Source organism: Leucoraja erinacea, chromosome 4 (genome assembly GCF_028641065.1).
Source record: "Leucoraja erinacea ecotype New England chromosome 4, Leri_hhj_1, whole genome shotgun sequence".
In the NCBI taxonomy this organism is placed as follows: domain Eukaryota; kingdom Metazoa; phylum Chordata; class Chondrichthyes; order Rajiformes; family Rajidae; genus Leucoraja; species Leucoraja erinaceus.
Genome location: NC_073380.1, coordinates 90,857,347 through 90,878,288, shown reverse-complemented (window position 1 = coordinate 90,878,288; position 20,942 = coordinate 90,857,347). Strand labels below are relative to the sequence as shown.

Sequence of the window (20,942 nt, the reverse complement as noted above, 5' to 3'; positions counted from 1 at the left end):
TATACCTCAGACATGTTAGGCAAGCATTAATGATTGATAATGGCGCTAATTAACCCTAACCCTCCCCGTAAACACACACAGTATTGTTAGATAACAGCGGCCAGTAAGTTTTTTTCAGTCGAAAGGCGTGCACGCATTTCTGCCAGAGAGAGACATCTGATCATCCCACTAGGAACCCCCATTAGCAAATCGCAGCTCTTATCAAAAGCAATTCCTGGCAGGAAAACTCTCACGAGAAGTCAACGAAGGAAACTGGGACAAATACTGGGGGTTCTTTAACTTAAGGAGCTCTCTTTGGTTCAATATACTGAGGCAGCAGTACATTAATATCACGGGTAAAATATTCCGGGAAATGTCTAAACAAGGTCCATCTTTTTTTAAACAATACTATTACCACAGCAAGGCAAAATGGATTGATTAGATTTGGGGTTTTACCAGGCAGTTATCATTAATATTAATGTATAGCGATTGAGACGATATTGGCAGCATATGATTCAACAACATAAAGACATATTCAACGTGGCAAAATTGTGCTTCATAGTCTTTGCTTTCTAACTTTTTAAAAACTTTAATATGTTTGCAAGATTAAACTGCATTACTTGAACAGGCTTAATAATTCCTGTAAAATCTCATGATCGTCAAACCAACTGAAAGTCATTCGTTTTGCCACACTAACGTTATTTAAAATTGAGATCCACTTCTCGGGCAGTTACATCTTTGACGTTGCATTCGGAATTTAATAAATATGCTTTACTTTGTTTGATAGTTTTGTGTCTCTTCCCCTGTATAAAGAGCGGACTTGAAATAATGTTTCTAAATTGTGCCCTGGGTAAGTACAGTATCCCACACACATTCTGAGACCCGGCCAGGAACAGCTCTGATAGACAACGCTTCACCTCACCTGCTAGCATTGCGCATTTCATTTCATGTCAAACAAACACAGAGCTGGACAGAGGAGGTGGGGGGCGGGTTATCCGGCTATGATTTCCCGTGCGTTTAGTATACTGTAAAACGGACTGCCACTTGACAACAATTAAAAATCGCAGTTAACAAGAACCAAACGACCCTGTTATATGCCATACGTGAAACTTATCTCATCTCACAGATTTATTCCATCTCTTAGCTGAGAAATTATTGTGCGCACGCCACGCACATTACTTCATTCACGAATCGCCAAGCCTGTAACATTCAATATAAAAAGGGTAACGTCGCTTTTAACCTTATTGTTTTAAATCTATTGGCTGCACTGCACTATAGCAATGAAAAAGAAACATAATGCATTGAATGTGGGTGGGGATGGAAGGTGTTGGTCGGTAGATCGAGTTCTTAACGCAGGCTGTAAACAGCATAGCAGTATCTCTCAACACGTCTCCATTCAAGTCCGCTAGAAAATATTACAATTATGATCATTAGCCAAAAAGCCCCCACTGTCATTAAGAAAGCAGAGTGTTAACGAGTTAAACGGCAGATCCGGCATTTTATAACCACAGTGTCATGGAAATCTACGAAGTTTATTTAGTGACTTGTCACATCATTAGGTACATTATTCAAGGGCATTAAAGACCTGAACGGTGCACTCCCCTCTCCACCCCCTGCCCGCCCCCGCCCGGCCAACCCCTGGCCGCCACCCCCGCCACCTCTTTATCATTTATTTTGATTACGGCTCAATAAAGTAGCAGAGCAAGCCTGTTCAACTCTAACTTGAAGTTCAAGTTTTTTTTATTATACTTGAGGGAAACAATGGGTTCAGCTGCTTATTGCAGGGGAGCAATTGTCAAGGGAGAGTTAAACCCAATTACTGCAAGCCATACAGAAAGGCTGCAGGAAAATACTGCCAAGTAAAAATACGCCTGGGCAACAGAGAGCCACTGAATAAAAAAAATCGACATAAAGCGTATCAAATATTTATTTTTCTGGGTAACAAAGGACTATGATACATCGACAGGCATGTAAACTATTGCCAACACAACTCTATATAATACAGCTAAAAACTGTTTCCAATTTAGCCACCGGTCATACAAGATATCAGCTCGTCCCAAATGCTGTCAGATCAACAATAAAATACTAAACCGTTCTATAGACAATATCAGTTTATTGCTCTGGTTTTTTTTCAGTAGGGAAAGAAGACATAGTGTCAGATAATTCCTTTGTCACAACACATGGGATATTTTAAAACACAAAAAAACATCACAGATGCTTTTTATAAAAAAAAGTAGGTATTATTCTTAAATTCGAATTTCTGTGGTATTATAAACTAAATTCGATGCTTATATAAAACTCGTTTCTCCCCCCTCTCTTTTGGATTCTGTTCAACTGCTTATCGCCACAACATGCTACAGAGAGCTAAAATGTGTTTCCCAGGGTTCCCCCGATATCTTTCTAAGTACCATAAAATCACGGAAAGATCTACTGTGTTTGATGAAGATTAAAACCCACTAACAGGAGATAAACGATATCACCAGATAAATAAAATAAAGGTTTAAACGGACGCACCATATTTACAATTCCCATTAAATTACACATAAATAAATATATACATACATGAACACTGTTTCCCTTATTATATCGTGAACTGCAACTTGCAATAGTTGTGGAATTGACCAATACCTTAGAGGATTTGTTTTCAACAACGATAGTTATGACAGCATGAACTGCTCGAGTTTACTTACAATACTGATAAAATGAGCTTTCGTTACCTTCTTTAAATGATTGTGACTACAATCTTAACAGACTTAAACAACGGGGATATGTCAATCAAGATGCAGTCTGATGGATGAAGGTTTAACTCGGTAAAAAGTTTTAGAAACTCTGATCTGTTTTTTTTTCCTCCCAAAAAGCAGTTCAAAATTCTTCATCGCCTTCTCTTCTCACTCAGACTCCGAGTTCCAGGTTGAGGGGGAAACAGTCACACCTATATGACAATTTTTTTTAATGTTTTGTTCCTTTTTAGGAAGTTGTGCGTTTGCTATTCGACTACTTTCTGTGTTTTTCGTCCTTGTCGCCGCTTTTACTGGGATTTTCGCCCGTGTGGTTGTTAGGAGTATTGTTCATGTACATTTTGTCCATGGCTTTGAGTGCTTCGGTAAGATAGTTCTGTAAGGCGGTTATAGCAGCGCACAGAGCCGGACTGCCGAAGCCGTGTGTGATTAGACTGAAGTGAGTCAGGCAGCTCTGAATGCCAGGTTCCAAGATCGGAGCAGGTCGCGAATTCCCCAAAGGAGATCGGTCCTGTGTCAGCAAGTCTGTGAATTCTTTGCAGATTTGTCTGGAAAATGAAGATTACAGGTTGTAATGTTCAACTGCAGCATCTATCTGGGATAGAAGAGTGGGAAGGGGGAGGGGAGGAATGGAGAGACAACAAGTTCTATTCACCATTTACTTTGGACCCCTAAAGCTAACTTCCGGCCCCTTCACCCAAACTCATGGCAGAGGTAGGGAGTTATTTCATGGCTAATACAAGATCATTATTTAAAAACTTCTGGAACAAAGGGCACTGCTTAGGAATATATGTTTGCCCTGGATAATAGCGGTCAGCTTTAAAGATAAATTTCGTTCAGATTTGACCCCATACTGCTGTAGCAGACAGTTTTTTTGATATTGTCTGCTCTTCTTGAGTGGATTAATGGACGAGTATTATCTTTAATGGGTATGTTAACATGAAATCGGTCCCGAATACTCCCAGTAATTAATTTATTTCATTATAAAGTCTTGATAGGTATTTTTTGAAACAGCCGCATAAGAGTCTGGGTGCGCGGTTTTGTATAAATTATCGTCTTTTCGAGCAATTTTCAATACAGAGAAACAACATTTCAGAAGTTAAAACAAAACCATTTTGATATCCAGTGCATTCCAATACGGCAAAGCTCGGTGAATTTCAGAATGCTCACTAGCAAAATCAATTATCTGACAATTTAGTTTTCACTCAGTGGTTCTCTGGGGTTAGAACTAATCATCGTTTCCATTTTGGGGTTCTGATACACTGCGTGCACCCCCACATAACATAGTGAGTGCTACATGACAAATCGGTTGAACAATTTCAAAATCACACAACGGAATGCAGAGGGCAATAAGAGCTATATTGTCCTCCAGTGCGGAAAATAATCAGATTAATTAGTGTGTATAAAACAATCACTATAATACGTAAAGATCAAGTCATACTCCATGTGTGTGTATGCGCCCTTGTATACCCCTTTCCATGTAAGTGTGCGCGCCCACGCGTGCACGTGTACGCACGCCTGAATGTGCCCGTGGGTGTAGCTATGATTAGATGTGCTAATTTTTTCCTATGTTTGGAATTCTATACCGTTTAATGTACTGAATCTATTTTCAAAGTCTCTTCGGAACTAGGTAAAACATATTTCTGAAGCCTGAAGTCGAAAGATCTCACACCTTCTGAAAGAATGCTTACTTCACTGGGATTGTAACCATTGATACAAATTGCTTCACCAACCTCCTAAAGCTTATACACCGCAATGCCCTTCGGTGACATTTCACATTCTTAATTAAAGGCTAGAAAACAAGCCTGGAAATTTCCTCCAACATTTCAGCACGGATAATTTACTTTTCACACGTGCCTTTTCATCCAAGCAATCCGGCTACACTCGATTGCTAAATAATGCTTATTAACCGCTGAGCAAATATTAAAGCTTATATGACTCCATCTGATATGTGACTTCACAAAATGACGGCAGGTTCTCTGCTATTAACAGTGGAAGCATTGGACGGCAAGTCAGGCGGCGCTGGCATTGATAGCAGTGGGTCACAACATTAATACCAATGATACACTGCAAAGCACACTTGGTGTCAAGGTTCAGGCTGTTATCGACTACTCTTTCATAATCTACGCGTAAACTTTTTTTTTTGCCACTCATCGCATGTTACTAAGCACTAGTCCGAAACCAAATTGCCATTTTCAGAATAGCCATGTTGCCCGATTTTGATCCTGCCCAAACCCGAACCGTTTTCGCGACCTATATACATTGGCAGTCCCGAATGCAGATGGAGAGAAGGAGGGGAGGGAGAGAAGGAGGGGAGGGAGAGAAGGAGGGGAGGGGAGAGAAGGAGGGGGAGGGGAGGGGGGGGGGGGGGGGGGGGGGGGGGGGGGGGACTTAGCTGAAGTTTTCATTCGGAAGGACTTACTTCGTTGCCAGTAACATGTTTTTGCGAGTTACTTGTTCGTTGGGATCTGAGTGCTGTCGGTTGACGTACTCGCCTATTGCTTTGGCTGGAAATTCCGTTTCGCAAACGTAACCAAAATCCCGAGCAAGATGCACAGCTTCACCTGGGCATGGGAATGAATGACATGTGCAAAATATAGGTCGATGCCTTAGATCCAATGTTAATAGATCACAAACTATTCTGATGACGGTAGGCTGGTATAACAGGCACACACACCACTATCTGCAACCGAGCTCCAAATGTTTTATAGAATTGTTTTACATTTTACATTTAAAGTGCTTCAAAGCCCGTTTTACGACCCCTGTAAAAGGTAGCTGCATTTTTACTCGCATTATTGAAATTTAGTTAGAGCTATATATTAAGGCAATTAAATTTAATGACAGGGCGTAGATAAAGTAGGCACATGTTACGTTGTTTGCAGATTTGTTTAAAATAATCACTTTATTATCGAAACAATCCAGCATCAAAAACAAAATGGTAGTGTATCTTTAAATATTTAGATTGCCTTGCGCGATGTCTAACAATCGCACAGTGCAGCCCAGACTTCCTTCAGCATCTTAATGCAAGGAATAGTTTAGAAGTGCCCTGCTGGAGCCTTCATACTACCATTTGTCACAAACTAAATATTTGAAGCATGCAATAAAAAAACTTGGAGAGCTTCACTGAGTCATTTAACGACATTACGAGGAGCTAAGTACTGCACTGGATAGGATATCAAATAAATTGACAATATCTCTTTTGTTGTCATACATTCAGTGCCAGTTCAAACCATGTCTATGCAACATCCTCTTGCACATAAGCCTGTGTTCCGTAAACCCGATGCAACCGAACAACAAAGCATATTGTAGGCATACAGGACAGAAATGGCCGTTTGCTATTTTTCACTGATATTGGCTCATAAACATTCAAGCGGTATGGTTCATGTGGCCCAGCCAGGATTTAGACAGCACTTTGTAAAAAAGGACGAGTCGCGTGTGAATATGTTTGAACTTCTGTCGATTTGGAAAATAAAAGGCTGCTCATGTGTCAACTGCAGTTTAACTACACTTAAATATATACATAGAAGCAGTTCATTGGCCAGGCAAAATGTAATAAATCCGAATGTTTAAAAAAAAAACATGATTCAAATCAAATGCATGTGCCGTTCGATGCAACGGATCATAAATAATCAGCATTCCGGACGTTTTATCGTGTTTTTATCATTACAATTAGTTAGTCCATACAATGATAAAATAATGTACGGTTTCTTACGATTGCAAACTAAGCACTTTGGAAAAATAACTCCTTGCAAAAAAAAAAAAAAACACACATATATTTGTCAGTTTCTGTGAAACGGCTAGGGTACATCAGTCTCAAGAACCCTGTCTTTTTTTGTTGATTTCAAAGTGTTTGGTTTTAATTTCCTGAACCAGTTGGGTTTTACTGCAGGGCTTCCTGCTATTAGCCAGCACCGGAAGGACGCATGCGCCAATTAATGCTTCAAAGGCACAGTCCAGAAACTCGTTTCCATAAAATGGAACAGATCATAAACAATAACAACAGGACATAGTTCAACAGCCTGGCCCTTAGAAATCCAACTGGTCACTCATTCATCAGCAAACCATCTACGCGTGAATCCACTCCTGGCTAATTATAACACAGAACCATAATCAGATTAATGATTTTCTTTAAGAACCTCTCTCCATACTATCCTGACACACTGATCTATTGTAACCATATTCCAGCCTAGACCGTGGGCACAATGAACATCAATTATAAACAGATACACACACGTTTTAAGACAGTTTTAAGACATCCAACGGGGCAAATAATAAATGTCATAAGGTTTGGACTTATTCTCTAACCAACTAATGCTTTGGGATAATCCGTTTATTAGCTCAGTCTCCAAATGAGATACATTCAATTTGTTTTTTTCCAGCATCTGTGTTACTCTACTTTGTAGCTCAACACTCCTGGAGACAATATTGAGGCACGAGAGTGACTTTGGGCCCGTCATTAGAACTTCATTCGCATGATGTTACTTCGGACATTAGCACCAAATGCACAAAGCAATCCATCCACCTAACACCTCCTATAAGTCTCCATCCCGTCAACAACAAAATCAACGATTTGCAACCTTCCCACATTGGCCCGTAACACACCCCAGCACATCCTTTGACCACATCTGGCGATGTCAAGGCCCCTTCTCTTCTCTTCTAATAACCCTGACGGAAGCTTACTGTGTACATTCTAAGACAACCGTTGCAATGTTCACTGCTGTTGCGGACTCTGTTACTTTTCCTTTCTGTCGGCACGTTGAAGGGTTAACATAAGGCAATGACTGCTGCATGCCAGCGCAAATTACATAAGGGCACGTGGTTCCACAAAAGCAGCATTTCTCGCTCCTCCACAATCATCCCAAGTGCCTTCATCCTTAATAAGGAAATGCAATAAAATTCACTTACCCTCAACAAGTGATGTTAGCAGCGTTACATTGGCAGCTTTGCGTCTACCGGCTGGTAAATTTAATCCAATTTTGTCTAATTTTTCTCTTAATGACCGTCCTCCATTTTTAGATTTCGCCCTATTTAAACAAAAATAGAGGGAAGCTCTTAGTTAAATTGTAACTCCGTGCATCTCATGTAACTATTCCTTTTACTCGTTATTCTAAAGTGCGGACCATCTCATTGCAAATTTTTAAAAAAAGAAACATGGTCACTTGGGGATTACCCAAAAAGGTTTCAAACAATCACATGTTAGTTGACTGTTTTTCTTTTTAATGCAAACATTTGATATTCCAAACATGTACATTCTTTCCAAAGTTAACCAACCTAAATTGAATACCAATTTTTGAATTGATTTTGATCAATTGATTTGATAAAAAAAAACAGTGTGTGTCTATTAGTGCACCCATCGTATGCTATCCAAAGTGTGCAAAGGTCACCGCAAAATATATGCAAAACTGCAGATAAGTTTCATACTGTTTAACACTGTTAAAATGTATCTAGACAGTTGATGTTATATTGGTCTCGATTTATTTGAGTAACGGGTAGCTGCTTTTTAAACTATTGATCAGTGCGCAGAGTCAGAAACAAAGACTGTATATACGTTGCAAATATTAACAACCCCATCAAAAATGGGATTGTGGTTGTTGGAAATAAAACTCATGAACAAAAAGCGAAAATAAAGAACGGCTGGAATATTTTAACTGTGAGCTCTATGCCCCCAAAAAAAGCCGTTTTCCCTGCTGTGTGTTCAGTGTTGTGTTTTCACCAACTTGAGCTGGTTAAGGACGGTGCCCAATGCGCCAATAGCCCTCACCTCCTAAGTACTCCGCCCAGCAACGAGGCATTGAGACACTCAGGCGGAGAGAGTCGTCTCTGCACTTCCGCCACCGTCACCTTGTACTTTGATGTTGAACTGAGGAGGGAGAGGCGACCCGGAACTGAACAGAACACTTCGTTTGGGTTCGCAACCCCGCCAAAGAGCCCGTCCTTATTAAGTGAGATCGAGGTGATAGCCCCACTGTGTGACTTGGATAGGGACATGGGACCTGAAACAGAAGCATCAAACAGATCAGTGCCCGAGCCCATGGCCAGCCAGCATTACATAAACTATCAAATAGGTGACTTTCCAACTCTCCGCAGTATTGGTCCCCACTAACCCTACAACTCCAACCTCTCGGCAAGTTTGTTTGTACCGTTTCGGATTAGACATATACGAATCTATCAGACCTTTGTGTTATTCGTGGGTGTCAAAGTCATCAGCAGCAGCGTCCGCTCTACACATTAATGCAATGTCCCCTGCATTGAATTGTATTTTTAGATTGTATATATTAAGACAAACATAAAATGGTCGTTTCAGCATTCAGATCAAATTGAAGTGAACTACGTCCTTATTATATGGACATTCTTTCCAAAGTTAGCTTCCCAAGACCAATTTCGAAACGTGTCAGCATCACAGTAGTCATTTCCATTGTGTAATAGAAAAAAATGCTCCTGTGATTCAACACAGTGTAAATAGATTCCTTGTTTGGCAAGTCAAGAATGAACTCATTCTAATATATTCGTACAGCACGTTTAAATCGCTAACACCGGCTTGCGTTCTATCCATATTTGTGCTTGGAGGTATATGTTAAATTAAGTTCGAGGCATTTATTTTGTAATCATGTAAGCACGGTGGGATGGTTAATAGTGTACTGTTTTATTCTAATGACATTTCTACTCGGTTGCAGTCTGCATTTGGACCTCCATCATACAACACTCAACACGGAAGAAAGAATCATTGCCTCTGTCGGCAAAGCAGACGGACACACACCGGAACACCAACACATCCACTCATAACTTCAATTTATCAGCTCATTGCAACGACCACAACAACAAAAAAAGGTATAATTGGCAGGAAATTAAAGTCGCCATTTTCGCCAAACAACCTGCACTCAGTCAATGGGTCGTTCTAACCGTCCGGAATAAAGAAAGACACAATCGTGGAATGTTGATCACCAGAGGAATTAGATCTAAACAATGCAATGCATTCACGAATTTGGAGGAAAAAAAGCTCCAGTGCAGCAATATGGTTCGTTTTTTTTATTGACTGCATGTCTGAAATGCTGGCGTGAGAGCTACGCTGCATTCACACATTACCCCATAAAAAAACACCTTTGCAACGCAATCAACTGCACTGCTTAGGGGCTCTCTTTATGCCACTGGAAATCTACTCTAGATCTTTGAAGGCGTCGAGTTCCTAGTTCCGGATAGATCACTTGTGACATTAATAGCTCTGGGGAGGCTAACAGAGACAATAGGAGTTAAACGAACTCTTGAGATTACTAATAAAAGAGCCAATTATCATGTCGACGTGGAAAGAGCATCTCTTAAGATTTATCCCTTGCACATGTAATGTGACGTGACAAAACCTGGAGAAGCAGAAAGATGAAACTAAACCATTTAATCGTATGCTGCAGTTTTAGGAATTAATGTGCACACACGCACTATTGCATGCAAAACCCAATTCGAATCAAATCAATCCTATAGCAATATCTCAATAAGCATCTTAGCAAAGGAAGCAGACGGCTCTTTATGAATCCCTAGCAAAGAATACATACTGCCCATGCAAAGCTCCATAGAAATAAATACATGTCCAAACGCACATGACTAACCAGACCCTCAAAAGCATGTAACGCCAATCGACAGTATAATTGCTTCTGCAAGTTCGGGCATTTGGTTTGATTTATATGCTCCCTAATTCCTTTGCTCATTAACGGAACACAACTGTGGAGGATTCTTTAAATTCTCATCAACGTGCAGAGACTGAGATGCACAGGGCTGAATTATTTTGTGTGTGCGTTCCCCCTTATCGAAAATTTAAACCCGCAAGTGTTATGTAGAAAACCATCGTATCTCTCTTTTAATTACCTCATCCTTCGGTTTGTCATTAAGTACGACATTACACCAAAACTCATATAAAGCAGAAAAGGTCTATTGGCCCCCTATTAATGTTAGTGCAAAAGTATTGGATTTGAAAGGGGGAAAAAACAGAACTTGCCTTTTTTAATGACGGTGTGGTCCTGGATGTTAATGCCATGATCATCAACATGCTGAAATGGAATTGTTTAAATAATATTACCACAAACTTACGGAAATAAAGACGGCGAACAGTCATTACTGTGGCAGAAACTGTATGAAACCGAGTCACGTTAGAAGTTGCTAAAATACATCCACTGCCTGGCACATTCCCCCGAATACATATGATAATGCGTGCTTTTAACCATAGCCTGATAATTCCCGTTTCCTGGTCAATACATCATTTTAATTTTCGTTGTACCATTTTTATGTGTTTGGTAAAAGGTTAAAGTTCTGAGAATTGTTTGTTTGACCATCTCCCTTTGTGAGGTACAATGTATGTGTGTCTGTGTCTGTGTGTGTATCATTGTGTGTGGAGGGTGGTCGGAGGACTGGGAATTGTAAATCGTTCTACTGCCCATCCCCAGCAGTTTTTATTTTCTAGAAATGCATTTGGCCTCAGCTTTTGCTAGTTATGGGGGCCATTAAGTGAGAGCAAATCTGCTCATTCCCACATCGATATGCAATACAGTGTCGGAATATGTTTGCCAATTTGACACGAATTCTACCGAGACTGAGCGATTGGCAATCAGCGCAGAGCCGCCAGTTCATTTACAAATACCAGTCAGTTCCAAATCGCCGCTGCAATGTTAGTAACCGACCTAGCATCATTCATTCAGCTTTGATTTTTCCCCTTCGTTATTTATTATTGCACCTTCCATCTACAGTTACCCAGTGCATTATCTGCAGATTTCCCATTATGTTTCATTTCCCTCAAACTGTCGTTCAGTCAGACACACGCAATCTACCCCAATAGTATACATTTTAAATATATTCTAAGCAGGTTTAGTTTCAAACTAATTCTTAAACTTAGAGCTGGAATTCTGTCTCTATTAAGCATCAATTTAAAATGATCAACAGACTGACTCGACCTACTTAGATTCGGTGTATTTTTTTTTATTGAAACAAAAGCTGAACCGTTATGCTTAAGAGGTTTATAATTCCGGAATCTGAATACTTTAACAGGGGCAGAAAAGAATATATTTCCCCGTTAATCGTGGTTAAAGGCGATAATCGGTAGCCTTGCTAACAAAAAATGTACAACATTGGCACCACTTTGACAGTCTGAAGAATTGACATCAGGCTTCATTATAACAATTACACTCCAAAGCGGCTGGCTCTCTCTCCCCCACCACTGAAATACAAATATTGGACAATAAATAAGGACTTTTTAATTCTTGTATCACATAGACACAATCGCACAAAATGAACTGAATCATTTAGATAGACTGTGCTCTCTTTTTTATCTAACACATCAATACTCGCATTGTTGAAAGCTCTCCTGAAGAATCGGAACCACAAATCGTGGAGTTAAGGCTGCATTTTAGGCTTGTTTACAGCAGGGTTTTTGTTTTGTGTGCATGTGCGCGCGCGTATGTGTGTTAAGGAGCCAGTCACATTTAAGCAAAGTATGGCCGCAGGTATTAAGTGGAATGTGGAACAGCTTTCAATCGCACTAAGCATTCATAATGAGTATTTGTTTGGAAGTGAATGCATGATGGTTTCTTGCTTATGAATATTTTACGAGAGCTTTGAGATCTGCATTTTTGTAAAACGAAATTTCAAGTAGTGTTTCGAAACAAAACATTGCCTCAAACTAACACGACCAATGGGGTGGTTGGTTTTCATTTCATCAGTCTTTTGTTTGCAAGATAAGCAATATCTATTGCTAAATAGTCCAGATTATAGTTGAAGATAGAAATTCATATTGCGATTTAACCCAGGAAGTCAATTATCATCACCACTGAATAGTGATCAATTTAACACAATGCAAGCATGTGCCCTTTGTATGTTTTATATGCCCCGTAATAATAACTCCACAATAAGCTAAATATATGAAATAAACTCCAATTTATGCACGTAACAAAATATCCCTAATTCTCTCAGGAGAGGGGGGAAATTAAAAAGCATCTTCAGAATTATGGTGAGATACACATTTCTTGCCTGTAAAGCACTCCAGACACTACAGATTGAAATACATCTGTTCTGCCAAACTGAAAGATTTAACAAGTCACATACTCTGGTGGGGGCTAATTGTTTACAAATTACAAACAAAAAGTTAAAACGGGAACATTCAATTTAATTAATCAAAGGACGTGAATATCCATTGTGGCTATTGAAAAGAATAATCTGTTTGCATTTAATGTATAGCAGCAAATGTGTTTGTATTGCATGTGATGGTTTTATGCTGTCTTATAAACAGCTCTTCAAATGGTTTGAGTTTACGTTGAAATGCTAACTGAAGGCCAATTCTTCTCCAAAGCAGTGTTTTGTATTACATGGGGGAAACGCCATCTCAGATTTGAAAATATCTCATTAAACACGGGGGGGGGGGGGGGGGGGGGGGGGGGGGGGGGGGGGGGGTGAAATTGGGAGGGGGTGATGAAATTAAATATGTAATAAAACTCCCAGCGATTGCATAGAAGTTACCTGTACATCTTCGATGGAGTGTGCAATGCTGTGGATGGGCAATGAATCTCCAAGGCCGGAATCGAGTCCGTGGGTGCTGTGGAGTAGGACATCAGGCCGCCTATAGTCCCTCCGTGGATCTAAGCCGGCCAGCTGCGGAAGAGCCCGATGTTGGTGCAGGATGCCCGCCTCTTGATTCTGTCTCTGCGGCCAGGTCGGGTGCTGCGGCTGCTGCTGCGAGTGCAGAGAGTTGAGCGAGTAGGGGTCGTTCACATGGGAATAAGGGTCCTGCGACTGCGGGTAGATGGGTTGGTACGGTGGAGGGAAGTAAGGTGGTTGGAAATCCGTGTTAGGTGTGTGAGACAGCGGCGGGGCGGTCGGATATGGAGACTGGCTGACCGTTCCTAACTGGGGCAAACGTGGAGTCCCATTACTGGTCCCATCGTGGCGGTCCTGCAACGAAATCAGACATTAAGATGGCATTAAAAAATAATAATACATTTTTTTTAAATAATAATAATAATTGCTGGAAATGCATATTCGTTCTGCTTGCATCATTGCATTCACAAGTTTTAACCGTAACAGGAATACGTGGTAAGTGGGGGCGAATTCAGCAAAATATTATTGCACAGGGTTCAAAAGCGAAAGTGCTACCAGTTGGGGGGGTTGTTTAAATCTAGTGGCATCTCACTGTAACTCACCATAGCCGAGAAACTGTGCACTAACATCTGCGGACAGTCTGATCTGAGTTCGTCAGGGGGGAAAAAGAGAGAGACCTAGAGTGGGGAAAATTGGAAAAAAAACAGTCCAGTACTATACAACTACAACACGAGCACAACGCCGGGGTGTCACATACAGGAGCGAGGGAGCAGAATCCATCAGTACTTGAAAAATGTCCTCATTGGGAATAACACACATCAAAAAATTCACATTTGTGTCTAGTTTCAGGGCGTCACGTCGATAGATTTTTTTTTCAAACTTTTTCCCCCCTCTCTCCTCCACTAACAAGGAGCAGCGGCTTCAAGTGCGCGCATAATGGCAAATATTCATGACTATTAATATTACACGAATACTTAATAAGGGGAGAATGGTCGGAAATCAAGCGTGAAGCGAGAAAGCAACTGAAGGCTGTCTCTGTTATAAATGACGTCCATTGAATAAAGATTCAGTGTATCTAATCAGAGAGAGAGAGAGAGAAAAGAGGGGGACACACCGCTGGCTCTGACGAATCACAGTGAAGAGGAGAACATTTTAAAGTGATCGAGGGCATGCGAAAGTGAGAGAGGGAGAGAGAGAGAGAGAGAGAGAGAGAGAGAGAGAGAGAGAGAGAGAAAGAGAGAGAGAGAGAGAGGAGGGAAAGGGATGGCGACAGAGAGATAGAAAAGAAAAGAACGAGAGAGAGAGGGGAAGAGGGTGACACGAGAAGGAATTTGCACCTCGTTTTCGTGTGAAAATCCAGAGAATGCTAAAGGCATGTCGGCGGGCACTCGCTTCCTGGCTGGGGAGAGGCTACCCGCGTTCTCAGCTCTCTTCCTTTTCAGATCTTTTTCCGGAGACGTGTGCTGCCCTGAGCCTGTGTCACTAGTAGCCTGGTCCATCGTACAACGGGTTAAAAGTTAAGAGACAGGGGGAGCAACAGAGAGACTATGGAGTCTCCGAAGCCCTCATTCGTTTCCACGCAATTCTACGCAGGCTGCTCCCTACAGCGATCCTGAAAAAAACACACCACTTTTGTCTAAACTCTGCTCGAAGCCAGTTCCAAATAAACGGATTTCAGCTTTGATCGTTCACTCTCTTCGCCTGAAAATTCCGCCGATCCTTCATACTTTTCTCTGCTTTCTTTTTTTTTTAACCTTTTTTTAAAAAACAAAACGACTTCGGTTCCAAGGGGAAAAGTGAAACTCAAGAGCTGTCTAATTCAGCTCCTGGAATGAGCTGTCTTCCAGCCTGGCTCTATAAACCCGTTTGACCGGCTGTACAACTACAAAAAACAACTCCCCCCAAATAATACCTAGCAAAGTCTGCAGATCAACTTTCTCAATCCGGGTATAGTCAAGGCCTTTAGTCATTACCACCTTACTGTCTGTCTACTGTCGTTTTTACACACATACACACACACATATATATATATATTCACACATATCTTTTACTCATAACGGCAACATAATATGTTTGTGCAAATTTCAATTGTTTTCATTGGGCGGTTTGGAGAAGAGGGAAATAAATGAAGGTTTATTAACACAGGCGGACACGTTTTTTTTTAATGTGATATCAATTAATTGAAGTTTACTACAAAATCTTACACAGCTTTCAACGACGCCTGAATTCGCTACATCGCTTTATGACAATAGTGTGGTTAACTAAACATGTTTTTTATAATTTTAATTGCAGTTCCATATCGAAACCGTACTTAACAACCGCCCTTTTAAATATTGCATTTTAAATATCTACAAACGAAAGTTTGCGGCGAGATTTATCAATTAGTTATATTTCAGATTTTTATTAATCTAATGATCGGATTTCTTAAACCTCGTTTTTTGCATCGTTTACAATGGGAGCTACCGACACACAATAGGTATGCACACAACAGTCCGAGGTTGCATTATTTTGTTGCGTTTTCAAGCCGAATATCTGAATGCTTCGTTTAGTTTTCGCTGCATCTATTTGCGGAATAATGTTTAATGCTTAAATAAATCCTAAGCAATGTTTGATTTACATTGGATGTGATGTAAAGAAGATTTGTTCCCTCGGCGGGGCATTGAAACGCATTTTTTTTTTAAAAAGCGAATATAAAATGTCTTACCTCACACTCTTCATATTTGATATTGTCCGCTAATTTCCACAGCATTCTCATGGATTGGTGCAAAAGTGGCTGGCTGGGTGTATCAGAAAGCGGACAGTCCTGTACAGAGAGTGTGTGTTGGTTTAGAGCTCCGTATGTGCTCTGAGATCTCCCTCTAATGGTCGATCGAGTTCCCCTCTCAGCTCTTTAGTAACTTGCTAATAACAGCCCAATTAGCATATGAACGCCAGCCAAACACTCATGCTACCGCATTACTGCTCCAATGGACACAGGTACAGAGCTTTGCCCTGTCGACTGAAATGGACGTCAACATAAATACATTGTGAGGTGCACGGCACCTTGTACATGCACATCGGGCCATTTGTTATATTGAATTGGAATCCCAAATTGTTAAATCTTGACTTATCGGCCATCGTGTTAATGCGCAGAAACTCTTTCCCCAACAGATGATGATTCAGTGTTTAGGTTATACGACGATACTTCCCCAAGAGACTCATAATCTCATTGAAACGTAGGAGGTTCAATTGTTTAAAGTACAGTTTTTACTTTTTAATAAGAACAACTGGCATAGATGAAGTGTATTTTTTTTTACCAAGTTAATGAAATCCTCGCCATAATAATAAATACAATACATGTGTATTTTTTTAAAATCCAAACAGCTGTTAATGTCATACTCCTCTGTGCATCAAGCACCCAACTTCCTTTCTTGTTGTGGTCCAATAAATAAATGGATTTAGCATTTTACAATGGGTGTGCTTAAATAGATTACGAACTGACAGCAATTTCATTACCCTTGCTATTTTTACACCATCTCCCCGGGGAAGTTCAGATGGAGCAGGTAAAGAAATTCCAGTTTTTTTTTAATCATCATGCAATTTATTTCTAGTAGACTTTAGGACTATAACCACGGCGGAATGAAGCAGTGCTAAAACGCGTTGTTAATCAGATGATTTCGGTGGCTGCCTTCTGCGGAATCCTGATCAAACACTAGGTCTGTTCCGGAGAACCTCATTCGAAATTTACCTCTCTTTGATATTTCCAGGCTTTAAATAACAAGCAAGTAAAGTGTGGGTTTACGGTCAATTGATGTGGAAATCAGGTTGTTGTTTAGCTATTTAGCTACTTACCTATTTAAGACCACTGATAACCAGTGACTTATAAGCAAACTATTTCGAATCTGCGCCGTCTTGCTAATCGTTTTGCTACGTTTTGTTAAAAGTTATTATCATAATAAATAGCTAATTGACCATGAATTATGAATTGAGATGTAAGGTCTTTCTTCCAAGTGTGTAAAGTTAAAACTCAACACAGGTAATCTGCGTGGTTAGATTTAGGCGTCGTCTTCAATTAATCTTCATTACCATTTTTGGTGGAGCTCCGGGATAAAGATGTCATCAAGACCTATTGTCTTTAACTAGAAGATCCGAAATATCAACCGTTTCAAGATATCTCGCTCCAAAAGACCAAATCCTTTGATACTCGATGAAAATAATTTCCACCCTCATCTTGTGGGAGAATCACGGTCAACATTGCGGCTAAAGCGAGGTAAACATCTTATTTTAAACTTGAATATATGTGTGTGTGTGTATATATATACATATATATATACATATATTTATACATATATATATATTATATAACTATATATAACATATAACTATATACATATAACTATATACACAGTTATACATATATATCTATATATGTAATTGCTTGTCTATCGAGCTAATATAACGCGTTCATAGACTCTGTTATCACCTAGTGTATGTTTTTTGCTTAATACTTTCGTTTCACAAAAGAAACTTTCAACCAATACTACCTCGCTTTCAGATTTTCGGGAAGTTTTCATTTACTTGCTCACATTCAGTTGTTAAGTGTGTTATTCAGGACCTGTCGTTTGACTTATCTAAAATGGTTGTATTTTCAGTTAGAGGGGATACAATATCTCAAAATGTCCAATTTCTCGATTAAAACTAGTTTCCATTTGATATAATCAACGTTCAGGGCAATGTCTGACAGTGTCATTTTGTCATTGACCAAAGGACTGTTAATTTAAAGAACATACAATTAGTCATGTTACGTTGTGCTTAAATAATACGTTGGGGTGACTATAACATACCATATGGTACTGGCTAGTTGTAAAGTCGTTTAAACTTTAATTTATTTATTTCTTCACCAGAGGGCTCATTTGGAATTTCGCGCAAATACTCTGCTCCTAGAAGATTTTAATTCCATTCAATGATCCTCTGATTAGCTAGTATATCAAAGGACAATGAATTCTTCAAATCAATGTTACAGATAAGCAGGAACAACTTGAAACAAATAGCTATCGTGGTCTCTTTTTATGAAAGTATTTGAGAAAAAAAATAAAGTTGTGAAATTTACTCCATCCGCCCTACACCCCAATTGCTGGCATTTTAATTAAATGGGAATCTTTGTCTAGCCATAAGGAGACGCGGATCCTTTGAGACAAATGCCCGGTTTTCGATGAGGTGGACAAAATCGAATCGGAATATTATTTCTTTAATGTACCGAACTGAGATTATACGCATTGAAATAGTCTCCCTACTAGTTTTAAATTCGCCGGGTATATGCTTTAAGGGTAGCATTTAACGTCTCTGCCCACCTGCTGCATTTTACACTGTCCATAACGCAAGAAGTTGTAATCTGTGATGACCAAAATACAAACACACATCTTAACAATTGCCCCATGGTATATTTTACGCATTAGAAGCACCTGATCTAAATTGAGCTTGTGTTTTGGTCATTTAGATAATTTTTCGTTTCCCGGTGAAAAGATGCATTTTTTTTAAAACAGCTGCTGTTGCGTTTACACCATGGAGAGACATATCTCAGTAATTTTGGATATGATTAATACTAATGTTGACAGCATCTTTCAAACTTTTTAAAGTAGAGGTTACCTCGTTTTAAGTGATAAAATGCCTCCTTCTCATCCCGTAAGAACTTCCTCATGCTACACGCCATGTTCAGTGTCTCATCCTCAACACTACCTCTCTTCCCGACCCATCATAGAAACTTGCTACACATAACTCCAACTTTTAAGCAGTTGCAATTTGGAGACTCATGGGTATGTGCATTTAACGCAATCTCCCAATTACACCGGAATCACTGACACACTAATTCAACCCGATGCTTAAATTCCGCATATATTTTGAGCTGCACAATTAATAATATAATCCGTAGTGTGCGAAGTGTGGCTAAGTTTCACAAAAAGTTATGATTGCTGTTTCGCTCAAAGCTAAAAACAATTCAAATGGTTGGCGTAAACAGTAAAATCTGATGTTTTAATGCCGATATCAATATAATTGATTACCAAGTAGGTTTTGTAATAAACAGAATTAATTAAGTACTTTTTAAGTAGTTTGAAGTCGTAACCACATGCAGTAATCATCAGTAAAAATACGAAACATAAAATGGAACTTCCATTTTATTCAACGTTTCGTACTTGTGTAAGAATAGCCCCACAGTAACATTGCTCAGTGTAATCCCATACAAATGAAACAAGCATTGAGGTGAAATGTTGAAATAACCTCTACTCTTTCTTGGTTTCTAATCGCACAGTAATTTGCTGAAAGTTGTAAAGTTTCTTACTAGTATTGTAATGGCTCTGATGGTGCGTTTTCTAAAAATCTGGGGAACTCCATCGATTGTAAACTGACTACAAATGTAATTCAAAACACAGAAGACAAAGGGAAAGGGGGTTATAACACATTACTAAAGAAAGTTTTTCATAGCCCAGAGGAACAAAAAATAGACTGATCATGTATATAAAACGTAGATGATTTTTATCTGACTAGAGCTGTTGGCAATAATTAAATCCTCCTTTCATTCAACCACAGAGTAATTACAAGTTTATCTCGCTTACGTTAACCAGGTAAAGCCAAGTACTGGTAAAAAAGTTTGGACTTAAGCACTTCAAGTTGCTAATTCTTCGTCCCAAATGTTCGGATTTATTAATTGTACGTGTGCGCGCAATAGAATATGAGGTACTGTTTAAAGAACAACTTTCAGCAACTAGTGAAACACAGGTTGTGATGTTGAAGCTGTGTAGTTAATATGTTTTTCCTCATACCTGCCAGTCGCTCATTTTGCCCAGTATCGACATATTGCCTGGAGATGTCCGTGGTGGCGTCAACTGATCTGCGAACTGTTGAGTAATTTCTCTTTTTACCTCTACAGAATCATCTCACCTGGTCTGGGTGCCACCTGCCTGCGCCTGCGTACACGCCAGGAATGTCAGAATCTAACAGCCTGTCTCAGCACTGATGGATTTACAACAGATATGTACCTCTGCAGCCAGACCTTCCATCAGTTTCCAGATCTCATCCTGACCCACGCACACCCACACACACACACACACACACACACACACACACACACACACACACACACACACACCTATTCATGACTGCATGAACTCTGTTGCAATGAATTTGAGGGAGTTTAATGTTACCTGCAAAAGTCATCTGCAATTACTGGGAATGCTGCAAAGTCTCTTTTGGATGATGGGGGAGGGAAAGGTATCGGGTAGAACAGATTCAAAGCTTATCTAGAAGTTGCAAAAGTTACCAAGAATGGACAGAAAACAGACGGGGGAAGGAATTGACCAACAAGTGGTTGGAGCGTTTTATTTTTCGCTCTCTTTCTCTTCGCTCGCTTTTCGATCTTGTGTTAGGCCGTACATACACAACAAAGGGGACCTGTGTGCAGCATATAGATCCACTTCGATTTGTCGCGTCCCCTCTACATTCCAACTAGAGTGAACCCTATTTTGTATCTTAGCGTTGGCGTCGGAGTTTGCTGTTTGTTCTTTATATTATGTGAATTATTATTGCTCGTCAATATTGCGCCTAGATTTATTGATGCCATTATTTCTAAAAGTGCCCCGTCAAAATGTAAACAGCATTTAAAACATCAAGATGGTTTCACCG

The 20,942-nt window shown here is 39.8% G+C and overlaps 1 protein-coding gene and 1 long non-coding RNA gene across 7 annotated transcripts; one reads left to right on the top strand and one right to left on the bottom strand.

Annotated features, from left to right (window-relative positions):
* Positions 1-1,890: 1,890 nt before the first annotated feature.
* On the bottom strand, positions 1,891-20,262 carry tfap2a (transcription factor AP-2 alpha). Of its 6 annotated transcripts, none has more exons than XM_055634775.1 (9): positions 20,084-20,262; positions 15,991-16,089; positions 13,889-13,963; positions 13,209-13,640; positions 10,702-10,753; positions 8,479-8,710; positions 7,623-7,741; positions 5,140-5,281; positions 1,891-3,265 (listed from the first exon to the last, which is right to left on the bottom strand). In XM_055634775.1, the coding sequence occupies exons 1-9, from the start codon at positions 20,114-20,116 to the stop codon at positions 2,974-2,976; spliced, it is 1,476 nt and encodes a 491-aa protein (XP_055490750.1). In that variant the 5' UTR covers positions 20,117-20,262; the 3' UTR covers positions 1,891-2,973. The 6 variants fall into 6 exon arrangements, with proteins under 6 accessions (XP_055490750.1, XP_055490749.1, XP_055490752.1 ...); XM_055634774.1 differs by lacking the exon at positions 20,084-20,262 and adding an exon at positions 14,624-14,898 and having other exon boundaries at positions 15,991-16,279; XM_055634777.1 differs by lacking the exon at positions 13,889-13,963.
* LOC129696674 (uncharacterized) lies at positions 16,291-20,329 on the top strand. The gene is made up of 3 exons (XR_008723378.1): positions 16,291-16,828; positions 17,366-17,535; positions 20,191-20,329. It is a non-coding gene; the product is annotated as an uncharacterized LOC129696674 (long non-coding RNA).
* The last annotated feature ends 613 nt before the right edge of the window (positions 20,330-20,942 follow it).